The sequence below is a fragment of the Symsagittifera roscoffensis genome, chromosome 5 (assembly GCF_963678635.1).
Source record: "Symsagittifera roscoffensis chromosome 5, txSymRosc1.1, whole genome shotgun sequence".
NCBI lineage: Eukaryota > Metazoa > Xenacoelomorpha > Acoela > Convolutidae > Symsagittifera > Symsagittifera roscoffensis.
Window position 1 is genome coordinate 31,845,033 of NC_087066.1, and position 24,791 is coordinate 31,869,823.

The 24,791-nt window shown below is 36.7% G+C and overlaps 4 protein-coding genes across 4 annotated transcripts in view; all 4 read right to left on the reverse strand.

The window, feature by feature from the left end:
• Positions 1–24,791, reverse strand: part of LOC134845485 (acylamino-acid-releasing enzyme-like) — a 284,730-nt gene that overhangs the window by 255,199 nt on the left and 4,740 nt on the right. The window lies entirely within an intron of this gene.
• Positions 1,327–2,086, reverse strand: LOC134846704 (small ribosomal subunit protein eS17-like). Its single transcript, XM_063864089.1, has 2 exons — positions 1,932–2,086; positions 1,327–1,543 (listed from the first exon to the last, which is right to left on the reverse strand). Exons 1-2 carry the CDS (start codon positions 2,084–2,086, stop codon positions 1,327–1,329), a joined length of 372 nt encoding a protein of 123 aa, XP_063720159.1.
• On the reverse strand, positions 2,321–3,460 carry LOC134846319 (tRNA (cytosine(38)-C(5))-methyltransferase-like). Its single transcript, XM_063863626.1, has one exon. It carries the CDS (start codon positions 3,456–3,458, stop codon positions 2,322–2,324), a length of 1,137 nt encoding a protein of 378 aa, XP_063719696.1. The 5' UTR covers positions 3,459–3,460; the 3' UTR covers position 2,321.
• Positions 3,551–24,791, reverse strand: LOC134846320 (probable 18S rRNA (guanine-N(7))-methyltransferase). The gene is made up of 2 exons (XM_063863627.1): positions 24,480–24,791; positions 3,551–4,129 (listed from the first exon to the last, which is right to left on the reverse strand). The coding sequence occupies exons 1-2, from the start codon at positions 24,786–24,788 to the stop codon at positions 3,611–3,613; spliced, it is 828 nt and encodes a 275-aa protein (XP_063719697.1). The 5' UTR covers positions 24,789–24,791; the 3' UTR covers positions 3,551–3,610.

The following is a 24,791-nucleotide window of genomic DNA, read 5'->3' on the forward strand; positions in this document are numbered from 1 at the left end:
TCTGCATTTTTCAAATGCTCGGAACAAAAGTCTCTGAAAATTCAGGAAACACAAAATAAACCTTGAAAGAAAAATCGCTTTGATAAAGAACGAGCGACATTTGGTGATCAATCCAACTACCTTACGAATTAAATGCAAGCAACCACGATCTGTTTGCTACACAGAGGGGAAGCTGAGCTTCGTACCCGTTGCGATACAAAGAAACACAACCGCCAAGAAAAAAAACACTTAAGCAACTACAATTTAACTTGCCTACAACAAAAAAAAACAATTCTATGATGTGGCAAGTAAGCCGACAAAACATAAGCAGACAAATGATTAGTGAACAATTTTTTTGAAACTGAATATTCACTGTTTGGAAAAAAACAAGTCCTGCCAGATTCGAACCCAGAACCTTTGCCGTCACAGGCGTATTCGTTACCTTCAGACCAAAATTGCCGGAGACGCAAAAAATGTTTAATTTATTATGAACTGAACCTAAATTTACCCTTTCTAATTTTGACCATTCTTAGAATAAAGTTATTTACGGGAAAAACGGCTAGTACCCAATTGCAATACCCTTGCTCATCGCAAGAGTTCAAAGATACTTAGGCAAAAACTATCTTCACAATTTGGCAAAAGGCAAACACCATTAGAAAAATACATGCCATAATACATTTATGTTTTTATTTCTTCAAATCAACTTTTTGTCGTTTTTATTTCCCATGCGTATTCTAACAAAATTACAATCAAAAAACTTAGCACTACGAGTGCATTTATCTAAATACGAAATCTGCAAACCGAGAAAATAGCTGCCGTAAGAAATTATTTTTGGCATTGTCTGACCCTTTACCGACCTCTACAAATTCTACCTAAATAAGCACCCTAAAGATTCAAAGAACGCAATATCAAGTCACTAAACCGATAAAATAAATCAACCGAACAAATGGGAAAAAGAAAAGACGAAAAAACTGAAGGATAAGAAAATCGGAGTTGGTAAATTTACTTACAATCAACACACGGAAGCAAATTTCGAATAGAACGGATTTTGAAATGCAGTAATGTCCAAGATACGTCTGTTCGTGAAGATGACTACCAATGTCAACCTGTGAAAAAGTAATTAACGGAGAAAAAGCTTAGTAACCGATTACAATCCTTTCGCTTATTGCGAGAGCAAAAATTGAAACAAAAACAATGGGTATGAGAAACTGAATAGTACAAATGTATTAAATCCAGCTTCACAATGTGCCACCAAAAATATCAACAGAAGCATCGCATATCGAATTCAAGCTATCATAAATTTCCAAGTTCGATTCCAATATCCAATGGTGCTTCCTCAGGTGGGATTTACTGTTCCATGACTTGGAGATTCTGGATGGTGGCGAATCCGAGTTGCTTCAACATCTCGTGGGTGTCCTTGTCGACCTCGATCGTCTCCTGGTCCAACTGGGACTGGACTGGGACTATATCGTACCTCCTCTCCCTCTCCTCCTCCTGCAGTTTTAGGGAGATGCCTCTCACGTCACTGCCCTTCTCAATTCGCCGCATCAAATGAGTGACGTATCTGAACATGATTGATTAACCCCACTTTTATTTTAACAGTTGAACAACTAACCCAGAAAAAAAGCATCAATAATCTGAAGCAAGGATTGAAATATAGCTGATAGTAGATCAACTTTCAATATAGTAGATAACTGTCGGAAACTTTTAAACTAAATAAGTTACAGATTTATAGATCTATCAACAGAAGTAGAACCTTTTGAAAATCCTCAAAATCATTCGGTTTTTATGCTTATATCGCCCTTGGTGTCCTACAACTCCAGCAACCCCCTAAATTTTTGTTAAAAAATGAATAAAAATGTGTTGTAATTAAGTTTTCGGGGAGCTAAAAGTTACGGCGTCAAAACATGGAAACCTTGGTCCTCATGCTAGTGAGAGAGAATGGTACTGACCCTGCGATCTGGTTCCTCAGTTTCTTGCTGGGAATGACAGCCACTGTGCCACAGACCATCTTGTTGTAGTGGAAGTCATCGGAGAGTTTGCTGTAGTACTTGTTGATCAGCACCCGTGCTGCTCGCTTCACAGTTTTAGTTCTCACGTGACCCATCACTATTAATCACTCAGAAGATCTTAAAATGGATAATCATGATTCTCATAAAAAAGGCACTGTTTATTTACCTTCACACTAAATCTTAGCCAATATAACTGCAGCCGAATAGGCTAAAAACACATTTCTCGTCAATTCGCTTTTGAGCAGACACTGCCTGCCATCAGATAGAAATAATACAAGTCAATGTCCAAATAGAGGGATTTTCAGAAAAAATACAGGCAAAAAGAGGAATTCATAAAAATTTATTCAGATCAATTAACAAATCCAGTAAATGAGTCACAACTGGAACGCATAAACTATTCCCTAACATCGCATATCTCTGCTTCAAATTGATTTTATCAGGAAATTTAAAATCAATAGGAAATCCCAAAAGTGAACTTATTTCATATTCTGTGAAATACCTGTGCATAAAGTCATCATTTTCTTCACTTTTCTTAATTCTTAAAATTGAACCTGACTTCCCTAGGCATTTCGGATATCCTTTTGTAAAACAAGATGACTCGAAGCTAAAAATTTCACAAATGTGGAACTTGGAAATCAAATCATCATTATTAATTTTATAATTTTCTAAGTTCTCAAAATCAATCGGAAAAGGATGAGATTTTTCACCCACATTTTCGCAAATATCCGCCTCGTAACTTTCAGCAGGTAGAACTTTCAAAAAGTTTCTGATTGCTTTCACTTTTGGATGATAATAATCACAGGCTGAATGGCATTGATGGTATTGCTCTTCCCATTGATGAAGCAACTTAGACTCGTCTTCATTCTCATATACACTAGTTTTCACAGTATCGCCGAACTCTTGAATTGGACCGTTTTGAAGCTGATGTATGACTCCATTTCTTGATAATTCTGATGCCATTTTGGCTATTAAATAATATCTCGGTCTTGAGTTTGGAATTCCGAATTGGAATGGCGTTAGAATAAATTCCTGCAAATCAAAACCTTTCTTCAGCAACAATTCGATCAATGCATTTCGAGGCGTCGACTTCTCGAAGCCTTGCACGTTTTCAAGCAGAATCAAATTGATAGGATTTTCAGACAATTCTAGGCACTCGATTATAAACAAAAATGCTTCGCATCTCATATCACCTTCTGATTTTCCTGCACCCAAACGTGTAAACGGCTGACAAGGAGGACTCATAAGAAGAAGGTCAAATTTAGAAGCATCAAAATAACTTCGAGGTAATGACTCCACGTTTTTGCAAATAGGTTCAATTCCAAAATTGAAACTGTACACTTCATTCGCATTCTGATTATTTTCCACAGCTGTGATTTCCGCTTTAATATCGCTCTTATTTGAGTTAAGAAGAGCTCTCAAAGCGTAATGCATTCCGCCAATTCCCGAGAAAAGCTCAAGAACTCTCATCTCTATTCATTCAATCGCTCCATCCATATCTGAAGACATTACACATTGAGATCATATCCGTTTTCAACAAATCCGTTCTTTTAATTTCAGAGTTAATTTCTACTTTAATTGCTGTCTGGGGGTGTATCACAATTTGAAAGAAAACAATCAATTTAGAATTTCTTTGAGCGTTTTCTTCCAGTATACTTCGAATCATTGGCGACTTGTTTGCCCAACTTTCTCATTCTGTCTTTCTTCTTAAGCACCCATTGTTTTCTGCTCATCGCTTTCTTATCAACCCTTCCGAGCCTCACTCGCTCATTCGCAGTATATACACACTGAGTTCCATCGTTTTCTCCCAATGCACGAGGCATTTGAAACGTCATATCACCACACGACAGAACTAGATACACTTTCTTTGCTTTCGTGCTGTTCGGAAAATCAACCATGAGACCTCCGTTGAACCCTGCTCTCGTCGCCTGTCGTACGATAAGCTCAGCTTGTTGGGGGGAGTCAGGATAAAATTGTAAGACCACTTTTGCGTTTCGTTTCAGGCACGAGTAAAGAGTGGTGAAAAAGGCAAAGAGCCGTTTGAAAGGATTTTCCTTGGATGAGTTTGAGTTGCAGAGCCACTGAAGAGCCGATACGCTGATAGCTCCGTCAAACATTCCTGGTCTGAACATACCTACGCCCTAAACACAAGCAATCGCCTAAAATATAACCAACAGCAGTTGGATAAGAGTCAATGAACGCTGTTGAATGCAAAAAAATAAATGAGAAAAAAACCTATTTGAGTTTCTTAAAACAATTTATAATTGACTCTCTTTTATATAAAAATAAACCCAATTTGAGAAAACTGGATCAATAGGTGAATTTTACACTTTTGCTGTTCGATAGCGGAGCTTGCCTTTCTTTAAACAAAGGAAATGAAGTGAAGTTTACAATAAACCAAAAGTCAAACCACAAAACTATCAAATTGAGCCTGAACAAACATTCAGACTTTTCCTGAAAAAAATCATCACGACCTAAATATGAGTCTTCACTGCATTAATACACTCTTAAATAAATTCTCAGCAAGAACAGAGACAAGTAGAAGTTTCTGAAATCTTAGCAAAGAAATCGATAGTAGCTTTTGCAGCTCGGGAAGCATCGAATGCCTGATCACTAAACATAAGCAGAACAATTTTAACGGAAGCTTACAAAACAAAACCAACAGACAGTGAGAAAACAGAGTGGACTAAAAAAATAACTGCTAGTCTTTTTCGAAAAATACAAATTACCATAAAACTCCTGGTTTTCAAAAAATTTTTAGGCGGCACTTTTTTAAAAATAAAACTAGCACAATTGGAGATAACTGGGTCAACTGGGAAACATTCTGCAGGAAAATCAAATAATTCAAATTCATATTTGAAATTAAAAGTCACTTATATTTTCGCGCCATTTACTCTTTTGTTATGAAAAAGCATAAACTGACTTTTTGGCACAGAAGCGAAGCTGAGCTTCACACCACGCGAAGCTGAGCGATACAACAAGTATATGATTAAAACATCATGACTCTCAAGAAGTAGCAAAAATGAATTCGAGCCTGAGATGAAAAAAATTGAAAAACGATTTCCACATAGCAACAAAAGCGTAACTTTGCATAGAGACAAAAATTACGAAGCAGTAACAAGCCGACAAGGCTAATCGCGAGCCTAATATTTGAAACAGAAAAACAAAGATTGTACAAAACAAAAAAAAACAACAATATACTTGAATTAAAAAAAGAAATAAATCTATTTTAACATTTAAAATGAACATATTCATAACTTAGCATTAGAAAATGATTAGGGAAAATATTCTAGTGTTTCTTTTTCTTGGTTGCGCTGGTGCAAGGTAGTCTCTCTCTGATCCCTGTTGTATGAAAATTTAAAAAAAAGTTTAATTTATTTAAGATTTAAGAGGTCCTTGAGTGGTTGGTTGATTTTGATTAATCGAAATTATGGAGCCGAGTCTTATCCATAATGAACTAAAAACCTGAAGTTTTGCGGGGTGGTATACGTTTAAGTCGACAACCATAAAGCAGAAAACTTGCAATAAAACACAAACATAGCACAACAAATTAGCAGACAGAAAGTGAGACAGAGCGTCGCTAAAACGAAAAAAAAATTGAAACTGTCGCGAAAAGCTAAATATAAAATATTTTCATATTTTTGTATCTGGATAAGTTCATTTCTATAAAATGAAATGCCAAATAAGCCAACTGAACGGAAAATTTGCATAGAAACTAAACTTATGAAACAGTTAAAAGCCGATAATGGTAATTGCGAGCCTAATAATTGCACGCGTATTTATATATATTATTTCGTGGGCAAAAATCGACGAAGCAAAAACTTTCGAAAAACTTTAAACAAAATTCAAAATTTATCAAACAAATGCAACCAAATGTAAATCAATTATTTCCAATAAAATTCAGAAAGTAAAACTGAACCTTCAAAAGGCTCCGTGCTACGGCAACTAAGCCGACAAAAATGAACAGACGGACGATAACCGGAAAAAGCACTAAAACTATAGTTTGCACAAAATAGGAGTCAGCCGGATTCAAACCCCCAGCTTTTTCCCGTCTCAAGCATACGTGTTACCTTACGTGTACGTCAGATGCGCTGAATGGTTGATTGAATTTATTATCACGCAAGTTGAAACACCTAACATTTCACTTGCGAAAACCTATGAACAAGGTTCTTTTCTCATCAATTTATAGCTTTCTATTATCAGACGAAACATTGTGAAACTGAATTCCTTACAAGGCAATCAGTTTCAATGAGCTGCCTTATTTTTGAGTGACTTGATATCCATTATGACCAAACAATCATTGTTTTGTAGAGGCCGAGGAGGTTGAGAGCATTCTATTAAACGGTAACTTAGGACAATTTGAAACCTCAAAACAAATAGTATATTTCAGACTTTATTAAAGCATTAGCCACAAAAAAAAACAAAAGGATGTCGTAGAAAAAGATAATCTACTAATTAGACAATAGTACATTGAGAGTTTCTGGGGCCCTACTTGATTGGGCTACATTTTTACATGGCCAAGAATAAAAAAAAGGCTGCTCGTAGAGTATCACGGCGAAGCCCTGACTGCCTTTAAAGGTCTATGGAGGGTCGATTTAAACAAAACTAGCGGGTCCACTGCAGCTACAGCTGCTCCTAAAAATGGCAATTTTTATCTTAAACAGAAAAATAGGTTGGATGGATGAATGGTTGTAGGGATGGCTGTACAAATGATGAATGGATTGATGGAAAGATAGCTGGATACATGGATGGGTGCATGGATGACTGTCTAGATTGAAGGATGACTGGCAGGATGTACGTATGGCATGAAGATTGACTGGTAGATGGATGGCTAAATTGAAGAGACTATGGATGGATGGGCGAGATGGGTGGATGGCTTGTCGAACATAGAAAGGTCTATTTGTATAATCGATGACGGATGACTGGTGAGCTGCATGGATGGCCAGATGGATGCATCGCCTCATGGATTGATGTGGCACGGATAGATAGCTAGATCGATGATGAATGACTGGCTGAACGTCTGAATGCACTGCCGGATGGATCACCGGATGATATGGGTGGTTCACAGAATGGATGGATATATGGCGTGATCGATGGAAGGCTATATTGATGGATAGATGGCTGTTTGATTATATGGATACATGGATGGCTGAATGGCTTGAACTATGATTGGCTAGATAAATGAGCTTCGCGAATGGAAGGATGCTTTGTTGGATGGAGGAGTGGCTAGATAGATTGATGGCTGGTTGGATTGATCAATCGGTGGGTAGATGGATGGTTTTTAAGGGAGGGTCAGTTGGGTGGATACATGAGAGTATGGATATAAGCTAGATGACCGTATGGATGGCTAGATGACCGGAGTAATGATTGGCTTGAGTGATGGCTGAATTGATGGATGACTGCTTGGATTGATGAAGGGATGACTGGTTAGAATAGAGGTTGATTGGCTGGATGGCTAGTTAAACGGTTCGCTAGATAGATGGCTAGATGGATGACTTAATGGATAGATGGATGGCTGGTTAAACGGATAAATGAATGGTTGAGTGCATAGACGACGGGATAGATAGATGACTGAATGGATTGATGGCTAGATGGAAGGCTAGTTAGACAGCCGATTGGATAAATGCATGACAAAAAAGAACGAATTTCTAAATGCATTGACGACTGCTTAATTATCTGACAAATTGTTACTTGTAGGTCATTTGATAAATCACAGCCCATTGCCCACTTTTTGAACATCCCGAACGCTACCTAGTCACTATCAAACCAGCACTCATTCTATCTCTTGACGGACATCCTCCTCGGCTTTAGTTGCACTTCAGGTCGTTTTTTACGACTTTACGCCAGGTAGTACGATCACCACCTGGTGGTCATTTCCACGAATCTGCTTTCATGAATTCCAGATTAGCATTGCGAATTTCGTCTTCTCTCATTCGCAAAACATGGCCCAACCATTTGAATCTTCGTGTTTGAAGAACTTCAACAATACCAATTTCGAGCTTCAACACTACTCTTACCGCATGCGATGGCACAACTCGGTTTCTCGGGGCTATATATTTAGCACATCAAATTTCCAAGGATTTCAGATTGTCCATGGAATTCACAGGCCATGCAAATAGACAAGAGTACTACCACCAAGCGTTGCAAACTTCAGCTTATAGTCTAAAGGGTAAGTAGTGAGACTTCCAGACATTGTTGAACTTTCTAAAGCTACCAATGGCCCTTCCAGTTCCCAGTGACTTCATGCGAAATGTTTTCGTCCTATTGAACGTTGCTTCCTAGATAGTTAAATTTGAGCAGAACTTTGGTTTAAATTTGATTTCAAACTCGGTTTGTGCTGCTTCTGTTGCTACTCGGTTTAATAAAAATCTGAACGTCGGTTTCATTGTCTTCTAGTCAGCAAATATCAACAGCAAAATCCAGTTCTGCTACAGCCGTTCGCCGAGAGCAATTATATGTCTGCTGCCTTTAAGAGCCGAGAACATGACCTGATCAATTACTAGATTGAAAAGAAAAGAAATAAGATCAACCCCTCTTACACCGCTTGTCACCGAGAATTTTCGTGACAGTGTTTCGTAGACTCTGATTTAGCAGACAACTCCAGTATACATGGTTCTCAAAATAGCAATAACTTTTCGGTCGAGTCCAAGGCTAGAGCAGGTAACCCATATTGTATCTCTTTACGCTGCCGAATTCAGCTTTAAAAACGATAAACAGGTGCATACAGGTGCGGCTATAATGAGTGCGTAGTTCTAAGATCTGTCGAATTCACACGCCAACCACGACCCTTTTTGAATCCTGTCGCATTCTTTCTTTCATGCGATTCACATTTTGACTTAGGCCATTTTTCAGTACAGCTGCCAAAACTTTGAAGCTGGGCACAGCAGCGAAATATCAAGATAGTTTGAACACTTTCTCGACTCACCTTTTTTGAAACTGGGTGATGATTACAATTTTCCATTCATTGGCATCTTTTCAGTGTTCCACAATTTTTGAGGTAGGAAGTATAGGGCATTCACCAGCATACTTTCGCCGTGTAAGTTCCCCACGACAACAGTTCTGCGGGAATGTTGTCGTCAGCGACAGCTTTATTGCTTTGCGTATTGGATGAATGATTCCAGATTCACAAGTGCTGTTCCTGGAAACCGTCGCAAATTATTGTGCAGTATTTGACTCTATATAGGTTGGCGGTGCGTGGCGGTTGAGTAATTTTTCGAAATACAAAGCCAATTATTTTACTTTTTGGGCCGTGTCTGTTGCCTGGTTTCCAGACTCGTCTTTGATGTTATCGCTGACGGCGCTCTTGACGCCACCTAAACGCTTGATGAGTGAATACAATTTTCGCGTTTTGCCCATGGCACCAACATCAGCCATCTGAACTGCCGTGTTCTCCAAATAGTTGTTCGTCATTTTTAATGGAGTTCTTTATTTCCTTCGAGCTCTTTTGATGTTTGTTTGAGCAGACGCGGCGTCGTTTTTCTATCAGCTCAAGACTGCGTGCGCTCGTCCAGGGATTTTTTTTCGATTTAGACGTGCCCAGCAATAACTCGGCTGCCGTGTGTTACGCCGGATATTTGCTTCCAGTACGAGGCAACTGTATCAACATCGTTATATTCACTGAGTAAAAAATCAGCCAGCTTGTTCTCAACCTTATTTATGGCTGCTGATTTTTTCATAGCATTAAAGTCGTAACGTTTGACTTAAATGGATTTAGTGCACGCTTTGAGCTTGACTCGAACATCTGCAATGACCAATGACAACTGAATGAATTGCTTGATGAATGGATAGCTGGTTGGATGACAGCATGAAAGGCATGTTATGTTGGATGAACGGATAGATAAAAAGTTCGATAGATGGCTGTTTCATAAACGGATTGCTACATGGATGGATGGAAAGCTAAAGCTGGATTGTCAGTCCAAGTTTGGTTGAGAATTAAAAACTAAAAGAATCAGAGCAATGATATTGAGAGGTCAGAGTTGCAAACCTTGTGTAAATCCTGATAGCACGCCCTCAAAAGGTTAAAAACTTCAAGTTTAATAGAGTCTTCTTAATTTGAATTAAAAAATCATATAAAACGTCATAACTCCAAAAGTATTATTTAAAAAAAACAGTAAAAAATCATATGAACGTCCTTTTTTGGCCAAAAAAAATTGAGCTTTCATATTTGGAAACAAAACTTGAAACCCCTGAGTTTACCTAGCAAAAAACCCGACTGAAATTTTTGAAATCTGAGTTTATTTGAAAATCTATCAATGCATCAGAAAAAAAATATCACTCGTCAGTAACTTAAAACATTTAGATAATCATATTTGGAGGCCAATTTTGCAAGCCCTGCGGCGACTTTGACAGCAATCCATCATATGCTTACTAATTATAAACTTAGTGAAATAAACACTGAAACGAAAAATGCCCGTTACATAGAGTAAAGCTGGAGGAATCCAATCTTTACAACACACTACACTTCACTGCCCTCCTTTCCTCCAATGTTGGCATCATTGCTACAGCCATGCAATGGACTTAGCGTTCATAAACTGGCAAATCGTAAAAGTTCAAGCATTGCGAAATACGATATAGCTTGAGCGTGCAAAGATATTTCGTTACACTTGCAGAAACTATTATGCTTAGAACACGGTTAGATTGTCGCAAGCATTTAACATAAAGAACGACTAAAGTCAGCTGTATAATGTGCAATAAAAACAGAAATAAGCCTCAAATTAGTAAAACTTCGGCTACGTCTCAGATTCGATTTTCGACCTAGAGATTACCACTCGCTAGCCACGGACGCTTAAAAAATCAAACACTAGCCTCAAAAAAGCAGAGAACAGATGCTAAGAAAATTCCAAGACTACAGATCGTGATATAGCAAAAGATCTTGATTATACCAAATAAATAAATACAAGAACACTTTTAATAAACACTTTTTTTGCGAGTTAGGTTAAAAGAAGAAGGTTCGTACTAATAAACTAATGCTCGCAACCTGGCTAGTGTAAAAAAAGTACAGATAAAGATACAGATAGATAGATATAGATTTTTCTCGAGTTTTTAAAAATTGTTTTTGAAAACCATCCGTCCACACCTTATGTGAAGAACAAAATGATATACTTCGCATATAGCAAAGTATCAAAGAGAATAAAAAACATTCCTAAACTCAATTTGGAACGGTTACTAAAACGGATTACATCTCCACTCAAAAACGTTAGTAGCACGAAATATATCGCGCGTTAACTGTCCCAAATTGGCAATTTTTGAACCCTCATAACTTTACGAAAAATGATAACAGGTTAATGATCTTTCATAATTTGAGCTCAGGATTAGAAATCATTTGGAGAATTCAAAAAATTGCTATTTAAAAAGTCGAAATTTGTCTGGAGAAAAAACCACCTTGAGCACAAATATTCCGTCACTTTCTTCCGAAGTCGGAATAATTATGGAATACTAATTACCCAAATTTATGATGGTACTTTACACGCTTTTCGCACATTGATTTAAAAACTGATACGAAATCTTTCCCTACGAAATATTCGACAACTCGAATGCTCCTGCAAAAAAATAGAGCAGAGATCTTGAACGATGATGCTGCCAACTGCTCGAAGCTTGCTAGACGACTCAGATCAGGTGGAAGGTGTCAGGCGTCCTTAGTTTTAGGTAGAAAAAGTATTTTTCAAAGTATATTTCAAGTGAAGCTAAGTTGTATCTTCAGATTTGGCCAGTCCATGTGCAAAGGTTGAAAATGATACAAGGCTTACTCAAGATCATTTTGCAGAGCCTCAAGGTTTGAAAAAAAAAGAGTTCATTTCTATCTTTTCTCTAGAGTGAACGCTGTGAGTGAAATATAGTAGCATTACATATGACCTTAGGAAATTTAGTCCGAGTGCGTTTACACATCAGTTTTCAACAGTCGCGATTTTTTCTTAGGGTTGTAAGAACTACGAGCTCAAAATCCTTTGTAAAAAAATTCTTTGTATAGCTTAGTTAAAATTTTTCGAGAGTTTGGTGGTTTAATTTGTGTGGTTCTTTATGTTTGTAAGTCTCGTCGTGCGACTTTCGCCCGTCCTTTTGAGACGATTATTGGAGTCTAGTTTTTTAAACTAGGTTCGATGTTGTATCTTTCGTTGCGTTTGGAGTTTTAAAACAGTATATCAAACAGTTCCAAGTACATGGATATCGACAGTATATCTAGCTGTTGTAGTTGTGTGCAGTCAATTGTTTTTCCGCACATACATGAGTTTGCTTTCCTCTGAAAGCTTATAAGTAGTTTTTGATCCATTTCAGATTGGTACCACGCCTGGGAGCCATACGACAAAACGGGTACTAAACATACAATATATGCGTTGAGTTTTGTGTGTATTGGGTTTTTCTTGAATAATTTCTAAGTAGAAGCTTTTCCAAGCTTTGGTTATTATTCAAGGGCAATTTTTAGTCCACAAAAGATTCCTTGAGATGATAAGTCCTTATATTATTAGTTGCTGTCAGTTTCGAGAGTGTCAATGTTGAAAGCTTCAGGTGGAGTATTATATTAAAGCATAATATATTAAAGCATAATATTTTGCTTTTATCCATGTTGAGAGACATATGGTTTTCCTCAATCCAACTTTCGATTGGTTTAATAAGAACTTGAGTTCCCCTTTTGTTTTTCATTATCTTGTTGAAGTCATCATCACATCTGTATGAAGAGAAATTGTCCAGTGCCTTTGATAAATCGTTGACATAGATGCGGAACACAAGTAGATCCTTGAGGGACTACACTAGTAACGTTTATAAAGTTTGATTTGGTGTCTTGTACTTTCTCACATTATTTAAGTTCGCAAAAATAACATCCCAGAAATAGAAGCAGTTTGAATCCAATAACAATTCCATTAGTTTTGCATTGATTTTGTGGTGTTCGACTTCGTAAAAACTTTCTCGAAGTCGACATAGGGAATAAAGAAATCTTTTGTGTCGGCAGTGTCTGATTTATGATACATTTCTTGCCAGTAGCTCAGAAGTTGGAGGACTTCGGAACATTTTCGTTGAAAACCAAACTGTCTTTGTCCAGATGACTTTCAATTACAGGACACGGATGGTTAAAAAATCTCGATCATTCGCTCAGTTCGCACGTGAAAAGATTTATTGGTCGATATTGGCTCAAGTCTGCCTTGTCATTCTCCTTGTATATCAATAAGGGGTGGTATTGATGAGCGATAATTCGACATTTGAGGTAGGTAATTCAATTTCTTCTACAAATCCAATAATTAACTGTCGCATAAGCTCGTCAACATTGCCTTAACAGTATGGTTGAAATCCTTTTAGAACTCGAATCATTAGAACTCGAATTTAAAAAAGATCTAGGAATCCACGTAATAGAACACCTGTCTTGAAAAAATCAATTGAAGAACGTTTAAGGAAAGCAAATAAAGTCCTCTAGATGCTCAGAAGAAATGAAGCAATGGGATTAAAAATCAACGTCCAACTCGGTCTATACAAATTACGAATACCACCAGTCCTTCTATACAGTTTTTCATGCGTATCTGCGTCAGGAAAAGAAATCCTTCTTCTTGAACGTTTTCGAAAGAAAGCCGTCAGATGGATAACATGTCAAATGGACTTTAAATATATCCATCACTTGCGAAACCTCAACATTTTTCCATTACCAAAATTTCTCCAAATCAAAACGATATCTTGCTCATTTCAAAACTTATAAATGAACGAAGCGATTGCATCAGATAACCGAATAATCAATCGTCCTTTCAAAGAACCAATGAAATTTTTTGTCTCCGAGAAACGAGGATCGAAAAAGCCCGAGAGGAGTAAACATTCAGATGAAAAACCTTGAACTCGCCACAATGAAGAGTGTTTAAGGCAAGCTAATAACGTCCTCTAAGTGCTCAGAAGAAGAAGATCTTAATTAACCAGAAATCTATCTAGTTATCATAAACAAAATGAGAAGTTGGGAAAAAACCTGCTGAGAAGTTACGCATAAGTTTCGAGGTATCTGTATGGAAAAAACCGTCTATATCTTCCATGAGTAACCACAGATGTTGGCGGGAGTCTTTTGCGGAGTATCGTCTGTGCAAAACAAGAGCGCTCTGGAATGAGTTTTTTCAGCACGTGTTCAGACTGGGTTGAAATCTTCTGGAAAAAACAAGCATTTCTTTCTTGTAGAATGGTTTTCATCGTTTTGAAATCCTCCAAGATACCCAAATGCACAGCTTTTCTCTGAACACTGTCCACCTTGTTCAGTTGTGCTTGACTCACTCCACCCCAAACGCTCAAGCAATAGGTCAAAACAGACAGAACCAGCGACTCATGAAATGCAGCAATAGGATTAAAAATCGATGTTCAGTTCCGATCTATACATATCACGAATACCACCAGTCATTTTATACAGTTTTTCATGCGTATCTGCGTCGAGAATAGAAACCCGTCTTCTTAAACGTTTTCAAAAAAAAGCCGTCAATTGGTAACTAGAGAATCTAGACAATTGAATTTTAAATATGTCAATCAATTGCGAAACGTTGACACTTTTCCATTACCAAAGTTTCTCTAAAAAAAACGATATCTTGCTCCTTTCGAAACTTATAAAAGAAGGAAGCAATTTTATCAGATTACCGAAATCAAATATCGTCTTTAAGAACGGAAGAAATTTTTTGACTACGAAAAACGAGGCCAGAAAAAAATCAGAGGGGAGTTTACATTCATATCCTGAAGACTCGTGAACATAGTCCAGAAATACGTTGGCAAAAATGAGATCAAGTTCAAAATAGGCTCTATCTTATGATAGTAAAGTGTCTCATAACTCAAGTGTCTCCCAATTACAATTTCATAGGCGACTATACTTGAAGCCAATTAAAACCGAAAAATCCATCACTGACATCGAAAGGACCATGCTTTCGAAAGTATCCTCACTGGAAATCACGAATGCGAGTGGTCCAAATGGATTACCACCAGCACTTACTCAAAAAAAATCACCCAAAATATCTGTGAAACTCTATATAAAGTCATGAGCATTGCATCAAAAACACCAATTCACAAAAGGGCGAAAGGCGAAGGGTGCAAAATTACCAAACAGTTTCACTGCTAAATGTCATCGGCAAAATGCTGGAAAGATAAATCTATTTAACTCTATATGAACGTTTCGACGTATTTCTAACACGTCATCAACACGGATTTGTCAAAAAAGATCCCTCTTAACAAACATGCTATCTGTGTTAAAAAGGAAACATGAAGCACTAGATAAGGATCCTAAATCAAAAATCGTCTCGTCGCATTTTACACAGATTTGAAAAACGTTTATTGAAATACCTAAGTGAATAAACAACAGATCAAAAACGATCTCTCCTATGCCCTCTACTCTTTTTAATAAGTGCATTTTAATAAGTGAACTACCCACCGCATTATCTGATCCTTTTATTTTTGCTGACAATCTTAAAATATTAATGTAAACAAACTCACCGCATTATCTGGTCCTTTTTTTAGTTATAACCTTAAAATTTTGATGTAAACAAAGATGAATGGTAAGTGCAGAAAGATCTATATAAGATACTTGGTTAAGCTAAAAAAAAAATGAAACAAAAATGGAAAACGTGCCAAAGTAACATTTAGAGGAGCAGAATTCAGCTAAAAATGGGCGCGGAACTAGAACTCGAACTTAAAAAAGATCTAGGAATCCACGTAATAGATTACCTGTCTTAAAAAAATCAATTGAAGAATGTTTAAGGAAAGCAAATAAAGTCCTCTAGATGCTCAGAAGAAATGAAGCAATGGGATTAAAAATCAACGTCCAACTCGGTCTATACAAATTACGAATACCACCAGTCCTTCTATACAGTTTTTCATGCGTATCTGCGTCAGGAAAAAAAATCCTTCTTCTTGAACGTTTTCGAAAGAAAGCCGTCAGATGGATAACATGTCAAATGGACTTTAAATATATCCATCACTTGCGAAACCTCAACATTTTTCCATTACCAAAATTTCTCCAAATCAAAACGATATCTTGCTCATTTCAAAACTTATGAATGAATGAAGCGATTGCATCAGATAACCGAATAATCAATCTTCCTTTCGAAAAACCAATGAAATTTTTTGTCTCCGAGAAACGAGGATAGAAAAAGCCCGAGTAGAGTTAACATTCAGATGAAAAACCTTGAATTCACCACATTGAAGAGTGTTTAAGGCAAGCTAATAACGTCCTCTAAGTGCTCAGAAGAAGACGAATAACTTAAATAACCAGAAATTTATCTATTTATCATAAACAAAATGAGAAGTTGGGAAAAAAGCTGCTGAGAAGTTACGCATAAGTTTCGAGATATCTGTATGGAAAAAACCGTCTATAACTTCTATGGGTAACCACAGATGTTGGCGGGAGTCTTTTGCGGAGTGTCGTCTGCGCAAAACAAGAGCGCTCTGGAATAAGTTTTTTCAGCACGTGTTCAGACTGGGTTGAAATCCTCTCGAAAAAAAAAAACAAGCATATCTTTCTTGTAGAATGGTTTTCATCGTTTTGAATTCCTCCAAGATACCCAAATGCACAGCTTTTCTCTGAACACTGTCCAACTTGTTCAGTTGTGCTTGACTCACTCCACCCCAAACGCTCAAGCAATAGGTCAAAACAGACAGAACCAGCGACTGATGAAATGCAGCAATGGGATTAAAAAATGGGTTCAGTTCGATCTATACAAATCACGAATACTAGCAGTTATTTTATGCAGTTTTTCATGCGTATCTGCGTCGAGAATAGAAACCCGTCATCTTAAACGTTTTCAAAAAAGCCGTCAATTGGTTAACTAGACTCTAGACAATTGAATTTTAAATATGTCAATCAATTGCGAAACGTTAACAGTTTTCCATTACCAAAGTTTCTCTAAAAAAAACGATATCTTGCTCCTTTCGAAACTTATAAAAGAAGGAAGCAATTTTATCAGATTACCGAAATCAAATATCGTCTTTAAGAACGGAAGAAATTTTTTGACTACGAAAAACGAGGCCAGAAAAAAATCAGAGGGGAGTTTACATTCATATCCTGAAGACTCGTGAACATAGTCCAGAAATACGTTGGCAAAAATGAGATCAAGTTCAAAATAGGCTCTATCTTATGATAGTAAAGTGTCTCATAACTCAAGTGTCTCCCAATTACAATTTCATAGGCGACTATACTTGAAGCCAATTAAAACCGAAAAATCCATCACTGACATCGAAAGGACCATGCTTTCGAAAGTATCCTCACTGGAAATCACGAATGCGAGTGGTCCAAATGGATTACCACCAGCACTTACTCAAAAAAAATCACCCAAAATATCTGTGAAACTATATAAAGTCATGAGCATTGCATCAAAAACACCAATTCACAAAAGGGCGAAAGGCGAAGGGTGCAAAATTACCAAACAGTTTCACTGCTAAATGTCATCGGCAAAATGCTGGAAAGATAAATCTATTTAACTCTATATGAACGTTTCAACGTATTTCTAACACGTCATCAACACGGATTTGTCAAAAAAGATCCCTCTTAACAAACATGCTATCTGTGTTAAAAAGGAAACATGAAGCACTAGATAAGGATCCTAAATCAAAAATCGTCTCGTCGCATTTTACACAGATTTGAAAAACGTTTATTGAAATACCTAAGTGAATAAACAACAGATCAAAAACGATCTCTCCTATGCCCTCTACTCTTTTTAATAAGTGCATTTTAATAAGTGAACTACCCACCGCATTATCTGATCCTTTTATTTTTGCTGACAATCTTAAAATATTAATGTAAACAAACTCACCGCATTATCTGGTCCTTTTTTTAGTTATAACCTTAAAATTTTGATGTAAACAAAGATGAATGGTAAGTGCAGAAAGATCTATATAAGATACTTGGTTAAGCTAAAAAAAAATGAAACAAAAATGGAAAACGTGCCAAAGTAACATTTAGAGGAGCAGAATTCAGCTAAAAATTGGGCGCGGAACTAGAACTCGAACTTAAAAAAGATCTAGGAATCCACGTAATAGATTACCTGTCTTAAAAAAATCAATTGAAGAATGTTTAAGGAAAGCAAATAAAGTCCTCTAGATGCTCAGAAGAAATGAAGCAATGGGATTAAAAATCAACGTCCAACTCGGTCTATACAAATTACGAATACCACCAGTCCTTCTATACAGTTTTTCATGCGTATCTGCGTCAGGAAAAAAAAATCCTTCTTCTTGAACGTTTTCGAAAGAAAGCCGTCAGATGGATAACATGTCAAATGGACTTTAAATATATCCATCACTTGCGAAACCTCAACATTTTTCCATTACCAAAATTTCTCCAAATCAAAACGATATCTTGCTCATTTCAAAACTTATGAATGAATGAAGCGATTGCATCAGATAACCGAATAATCAATCTTCCTTTCGAAAAACCAATGAAATTTTTTGTCTCCGAGAAACGAGGATAGAAAAAGCCCGAGTAGAGTTAACATTCAGATGAAAAACCTTGAATTCACCACATTGAAGAGTGTTTAAGGCAAGCTAATAACGTCCTCTAAGTGCTCAGAAGAAGACGAATAACTTAAATAACCAGAAATTTATCTATTTATCATAAACAAAATGAGAAGTTGGGAAAAAAGCTGCTGAGAAGTTACGCATAAGTTTCGAGATATCTGTATGGAAAAAACCGTCTATAACTTCTATGAGTAACCACAGATGTTGGCGGGAGTCTTTTGCGGAGTGTCGTCTGCGCAAAACAAGAGCGCTCTGGAATAAGTTTTTTCAGCACGTGTTCAGACTGGGTTGAAATCCTCTCGAAAAAAAAAACAAGCATATCTTTCTTGTAGAATGGTTTTCATCGTTTTGAATTCCTCCAAGATACCCAAATGCACAGCTTTTCTCTGAACACTGTCCAACTTGTTCAGTTGTGCTTGACTCACTCCACCCCAAACGCTCAAGCAATAGGTCAAAACAGACAGAACCAGCGACTGATGAAATGCAGCAATGGGATTAAAAAATGGGTTCAGTTCGATCTATACAAATCACGAATACTAGCAGTTATTTTATGCAGTTTTTCATGCGTATCTGCGTCGAGAATAGAAACCCGTCATCTTAAACGTTTTCAAAAAAGCCGTCAATTGGTTAACTAGACTCTAGACAATTGAATTTTAAATATGTCAATCAATTGCGAAACGTTAACAGTTTTCCATTACCAAAGTTTCTCTAAAAAAACGATATCTTGCTCCTTTCGAAACTTATAAAAGAAGGAAGCAATTTTATCAGATTACCGAAATCAAATATCGTCTTTAAGAACGGAAGAAATTTTTTGACTACGAAAAACGAGGCCAGAAAAAAATCAGAGGGGAGTTTACATTCATATCCTGAAGACTCGTGAACATAGTCCAGAAATACGTTGGCAAAAATGAGATCAAGTTCAAAATAGGCTCTATCTTATGATAGTAAAGTGTCTCATAACTCAAGTGTCTCCCAATTACAATTTCATAGGCGACTATACTTGAAGCCAATTAAAACCGAAAAATCCATCACTGACATCGAAAGGACCATGCTTTCGAAAGTATCCTCACTGGAAATCACGAATGCGAGTGGTCCAAATGGATTACCACCAGCACTTACTCAAAAAAAATCACCCAAAATATCTGTGAAACTCTATATAAAGTCATGAGCATTGCATCAAAAACACCAATTCACAAAAGGGCGAAAGGCGAAGGGTGCAAAATTACCAAACAGTTTCACTGCTAAATGTCATCGGCAAAATGCTGGAAAGATAAATCTATTTAACTCTATATGAACGTTTCAACGTATTTCTAACACGTCATCAACACGGATTTGTCAAAAAAGATCCCTCTTAACAAACATGCTATCTGTGTTAAAAAGGAAACATGAAGCACTAGATAAGGATCCTAAATCAAAAATCGTCTCGTCGCATTTTACACAGATTTGAAAAACGTTTATTGAAATACCTAAGTGAATAAACAACAGATCAAAAACGATCTCTCCTATGCCCTCTACTCTTTTTAATAAGTGCATTTTAATAAGTGAACTACCCACCGCATTATCTGATCCTTTTATTTTTGCTGACAATCTTAAAATATTAATGTAAACAAACTCACCGCATTATCTGGTCCTTTTTTTAGTTATAACCTTAAAATTTTGATGTAAACAAAGATGAATGGTAAGTGCAGAAAGATCTATATAAGATACTTGGTTAAGCTAAAAAAAAAATGAAACAAAAATGGAAAACGTGCCAAAGTAACATTTAGAGGAGCAGAATTCAGCTAAAAAATGGGCGCGGAACTAGAACTCGAACTTAAAAAAGATCTAGGAATCCACGTAATAGATTACCTGTCTTAAAAAAATCAATTGAAGAATGTTTAAGGAAAGCAAATAAAGTCCTCTAGATGCTCAGAAGAAATGAAGCAATGGGATTAAAAATCAACGTCCAACTCGGTCTATACAAATTACGAATACCACCAGTCCTTCTATACAGTTTTTCATGCGTATCTGCGTCAGGAAAAAAAATCCTTCTTCTTGAACGTTTTCGAAAGAAAGCCGTCAGATGGATAACATGTCAAATGGACTTTAAATATATCCATCACTTGCGAAACCTCAACATTTTTCCATTACCAAAATTTCTCCAAATCAAAACGATATCTTGCTCATTTCAAAACTTATGAATGAATGAAGCGATTGCATCAGATAACCGAATAATCAATCTTCCTTTCGAAAAACCAATGAAATTTTTTGTCTCCGAGAAACGAGGATAGAAAAAGCCCGAGTAGAGTTAACATTCAGATGAAAAACCTTGAATTCACCACATTGAAGAGTGTTTAAGGCAAGCTAATAACGTCCTCTAAGTGCTCAGAAGAAGACGAATAACTTAAATAACCAGAAATTTATCTATTTATCATAAACAAAATGAGAAGTTGGGAAAAAAGCTGCTGAGAAGTTACGCATAAGTTTCGAGATATCTGTATGGAAAAAACCGTCTATAACTTCTATGAGTAACCACAGATGTTGGCGGGAGTCTTTTGCGGAGTGTCGTCTGCGCAAAACAAGAGCGCTCTGGAATAAGTTTTTTCAGCACGTGTTCAGACTGGGTTGAAATCCTCTCGAAAAAAAAACAAGCATATCTTTCTTGTAGAATGGTTTTCATCGTTTTGAATTCCTCCAAGATACCCAAATGCACAGCTTTTCTCTGAACACTGTCCAACTTGTTCAGTTGTGCTTGACTCACTCCACCCCAAACGCTCAAGCAATAGGTCAAAACAGACAGAACCAGCGACTGATGAAATGCAGCAATGGGATTAAAAAATGGGTTCAGTTCGATCTATACAAATCACGAATACTAGCAGTTATTTTATGCAGTTTTTCATGCGTATCTGCGTCGAGAATAGAAACCCGTCATCTTAAACGTTTTCAAAAAAGCCGTCAATTGGTTAACTAGACTCTAGACAATTGAATTTTAAATATGTCAATCAATTGCGAAACGTTAACAGTTTTCCATTACCAAAGTTTCTCTAAAAAAAACGATATCTTGCTCCTTTCGAAACTTATAAAAGAAGGAAGCAATTTTATCAGATTACCGAAATCAAATATCGTCTTTAAGAACGGAAGAAATTTTTTGACTACGAAAAACGAGGCCAGAAAAAAATCAGAGGGGAGTTTACATTCATATCCTGAACACTCGTGAACATAATCCAGAAACAAGTTGGCAATAATGAGATCAGGTTCAAAAATAGGCTCTATCTTATGATAGTAAAGTGTCTCATAACTCAAGTGTCTCGCAATTACAATTTCATAGGCGACTATACTTGAAGCCAAATAAAACCGAAAAATCCACCACTGACATAAAACGACATCAAAAGGACCATGCTTTCAAATGTATCCTCACTGGAAATCACGAATGCGCGTGGTCTAAATGGATTACCACCATCACTTATTCAAAAAAAATTACCCAAAATATCTGTGAAACTCTATATAAAGTCATGAGCATTGCATCAATAACACCAATTCACAAAAGGGCGAAGGGTGCAAAATTACCAAACAGTTTAACTGCTAAATGTCATCGGCAAAATGCTGGACAGATGAATCTATATAACTCTTTATGAACGTTTCAACGTATTTCTACCACCTCATCAACACGGATTTGTCAAAAAAGATCCGTCTTAACAAACATGCTATCTGTGTTAAAATTGAAACATGAAGCACTAGATAAGGATCCTGAAACAAAAATAGTCTCGTCGCATTTTACACAGATTTCAAAAAACGTTTATTAAAATGCCTAACCTCAAAGTGAATAAACAACTGATCAAAAAAGATCTCTCCTATGCCCTCTACTCTTGCATTTTTATAAGTGAACTACCTACCGCATTATCTGATCCTTTTATTTTTGCTGACAATCTTAAAGTAATAATGTAAACAAACCCACCGCCTTATCTGGTCCTTTTCTTTTTAGTTATAACCTTAAAATATTAATGTAAACAACAATGAATGAAAAGTGCAGAAAGATCTATATAGGATACTTGGTTAAGCTAAACAAAAATGAACCAAAAATGGAAAATATGCCAATGTAGCATTTAGGGGAGCAGAATTCAGCTTAAAAATAGGCGCGAAACTAGAACTCGAACTTAAGAAAGATCTAGGAATCCACGTACTAGAAGACCTGTCTTGAAAAAATCAATTGAAGAATGTTTAAGGAAAGCAAATAAAGTTCTCTAGATGCTCAGAAGAAATGAAGCAATGGGATTTTAAAAAATCAACGTCCAACTCGGTCTATACAAATTACGAATACTTACAGTCCTTTTATACAGTTTTTCATGCGCATCTGCGTCAGGAATAGAAATCCTTCTTCTTGAACGTTTTCGAAAGAAAGCTGTCAAATGGATAACATGTCAAATTGACTTTAAATATATCCATCACTTGCGAAACCTCAACATTTTTCCATTACCAAAATTTCGAAGAACTAATGAGATTTTTAGTCTCCGAGAAACGAGGATAGAAAAAGCCCGAGGGGAGTTAACATTCAGATTAAAAACCTTGAATTAACCACATTGAAGAGTGTTTAAGGCAAGCTAATAACGTCCTCTAAGTGCTCAGAAAAAGAAGATCTTAATTAACCAGAAATCTATCTAGTTATCATATACAAAATGAAAAGTTGGGAAAAAAAGCTGCTGAGAATTTACGCATAAGTTTCGAGATATCTGTCTGGAAAAAACCGTCTATATTTTCCATGAGTAACCACAGATGTTGGCGGGAGTCTTTTGCGGAGTGTCGTCTGCGCAAAACAAGAGCGCTCTGGAATGAGTTTTTCAGTTGTGCTTGACTCACTCCACCCCAAACGCTCAAGCAATAGGTCAAAACAGACAGAACCAGCGACTGATGAAATGCAGCAATGGGATTAAAAATCAATGTTCAACTCGATCTATACAAATCACGAATACTACCAGTCATTTTATACAGCTTTTCATGCGTATCTGCGTCGAGAATAGAAACCCGTCTTCTTAAACGTTTTCAAAAAAAGCCGTCAATTGGTAACTAGACAATCTAGACAATTGAATTTTAAATATGTCAATCAATTGCGAAACGTTGACACTTTTCCATTACCAAAGTTTCTCTAAAAAAAAAACGATATCTTGCTCATTTCGAAACTTATAAAAGAAGGAAGCGATTTTATCAGATAACCGAAATCAAATATCGTCTCGAAGAACGGATGAAATTTTTGGTCTACGAAAAACGAGGACATAAAAAATCAGAGGGGAGTTTACATTCAGATCATGAAGACTCGTGAACATAATCCAGAAATACGTTGGCAATAATGAGATCAGGTTCAAAAATAAGTTGGAAATAATTAGCTTACAAAAGTTTTCCAAAAAAAACGTTTGCACCTGGCAAATTATTTGCGATAGCAACAGATGCAGAAGTATATGGACATAATTTTAGACTGTGGCCGGGACACAGAGCCCTGCAATCCCCATCAATCATCAACAATAATAATACTATTTCAAATTCCATATAGATTCTTTGACTTATGAAAAGCCAAAAAAAAACGACCTAAATAGGTCAGTTTCTCTTCACAGCAACATAAATCAGAAGATCAAAAAATACTATGACAACCGATGTTACCTCATTGGTCCTTCATCATTTCACTCAAAACAACATTGTAATTTCCTAAATTAGATAAAAGTAAAGTAAAATTTGAATAAAAGTAGAGAGTCAGTTGACTGGGAATCAAGCCAACCAGATTGAGAAAACTAACACATGCACAGAATAAACCGGAGTTGAAAAAATCTCCAGAAGATTAACCTGGTATGAGGCTACGTGTCTATCACATAACTATACTAAACTGCGCTTTTTTCTTCTTGGCTCTACAGATAAAAAACTTCTTCGAAAGTAGTTCAGTGATTAATAGTTCCGAGTACACAGGCAGCGTTCGCACCCTGTATTACGGGGGAGATTCTATGCTTAAGAAAACTACCTGCCCTGGGTTTCTCAGGACATGTGCTCAAGCTCGTTACAGCAACTAGAACTCAAAATACTAACTTGTCCTAAGTCACTCAACAAAACATCGCCTTCCATTTCTCGTTCCAAAGCAATATCCAGCATACTCTGACTGATATCACATCCTACCCAGAAATGTCCATTTTCTTCTAAGACTTCTCCACTAAGTCCTGATCCACACCCTAGGTCCAAAATTAACGCAGGACTATCGCAAGGTAATGCTAGTAATTCAAGTGCACGCTCAGACATCTGTTGTTGGATCTCAATGATTCTAGTATTTGAGGTATATTTATTGGCTTCATTTGCATCATAAAAAAGCTCGGGCGGTCCCGAGTCTTCTGGTCTTGGCATAGC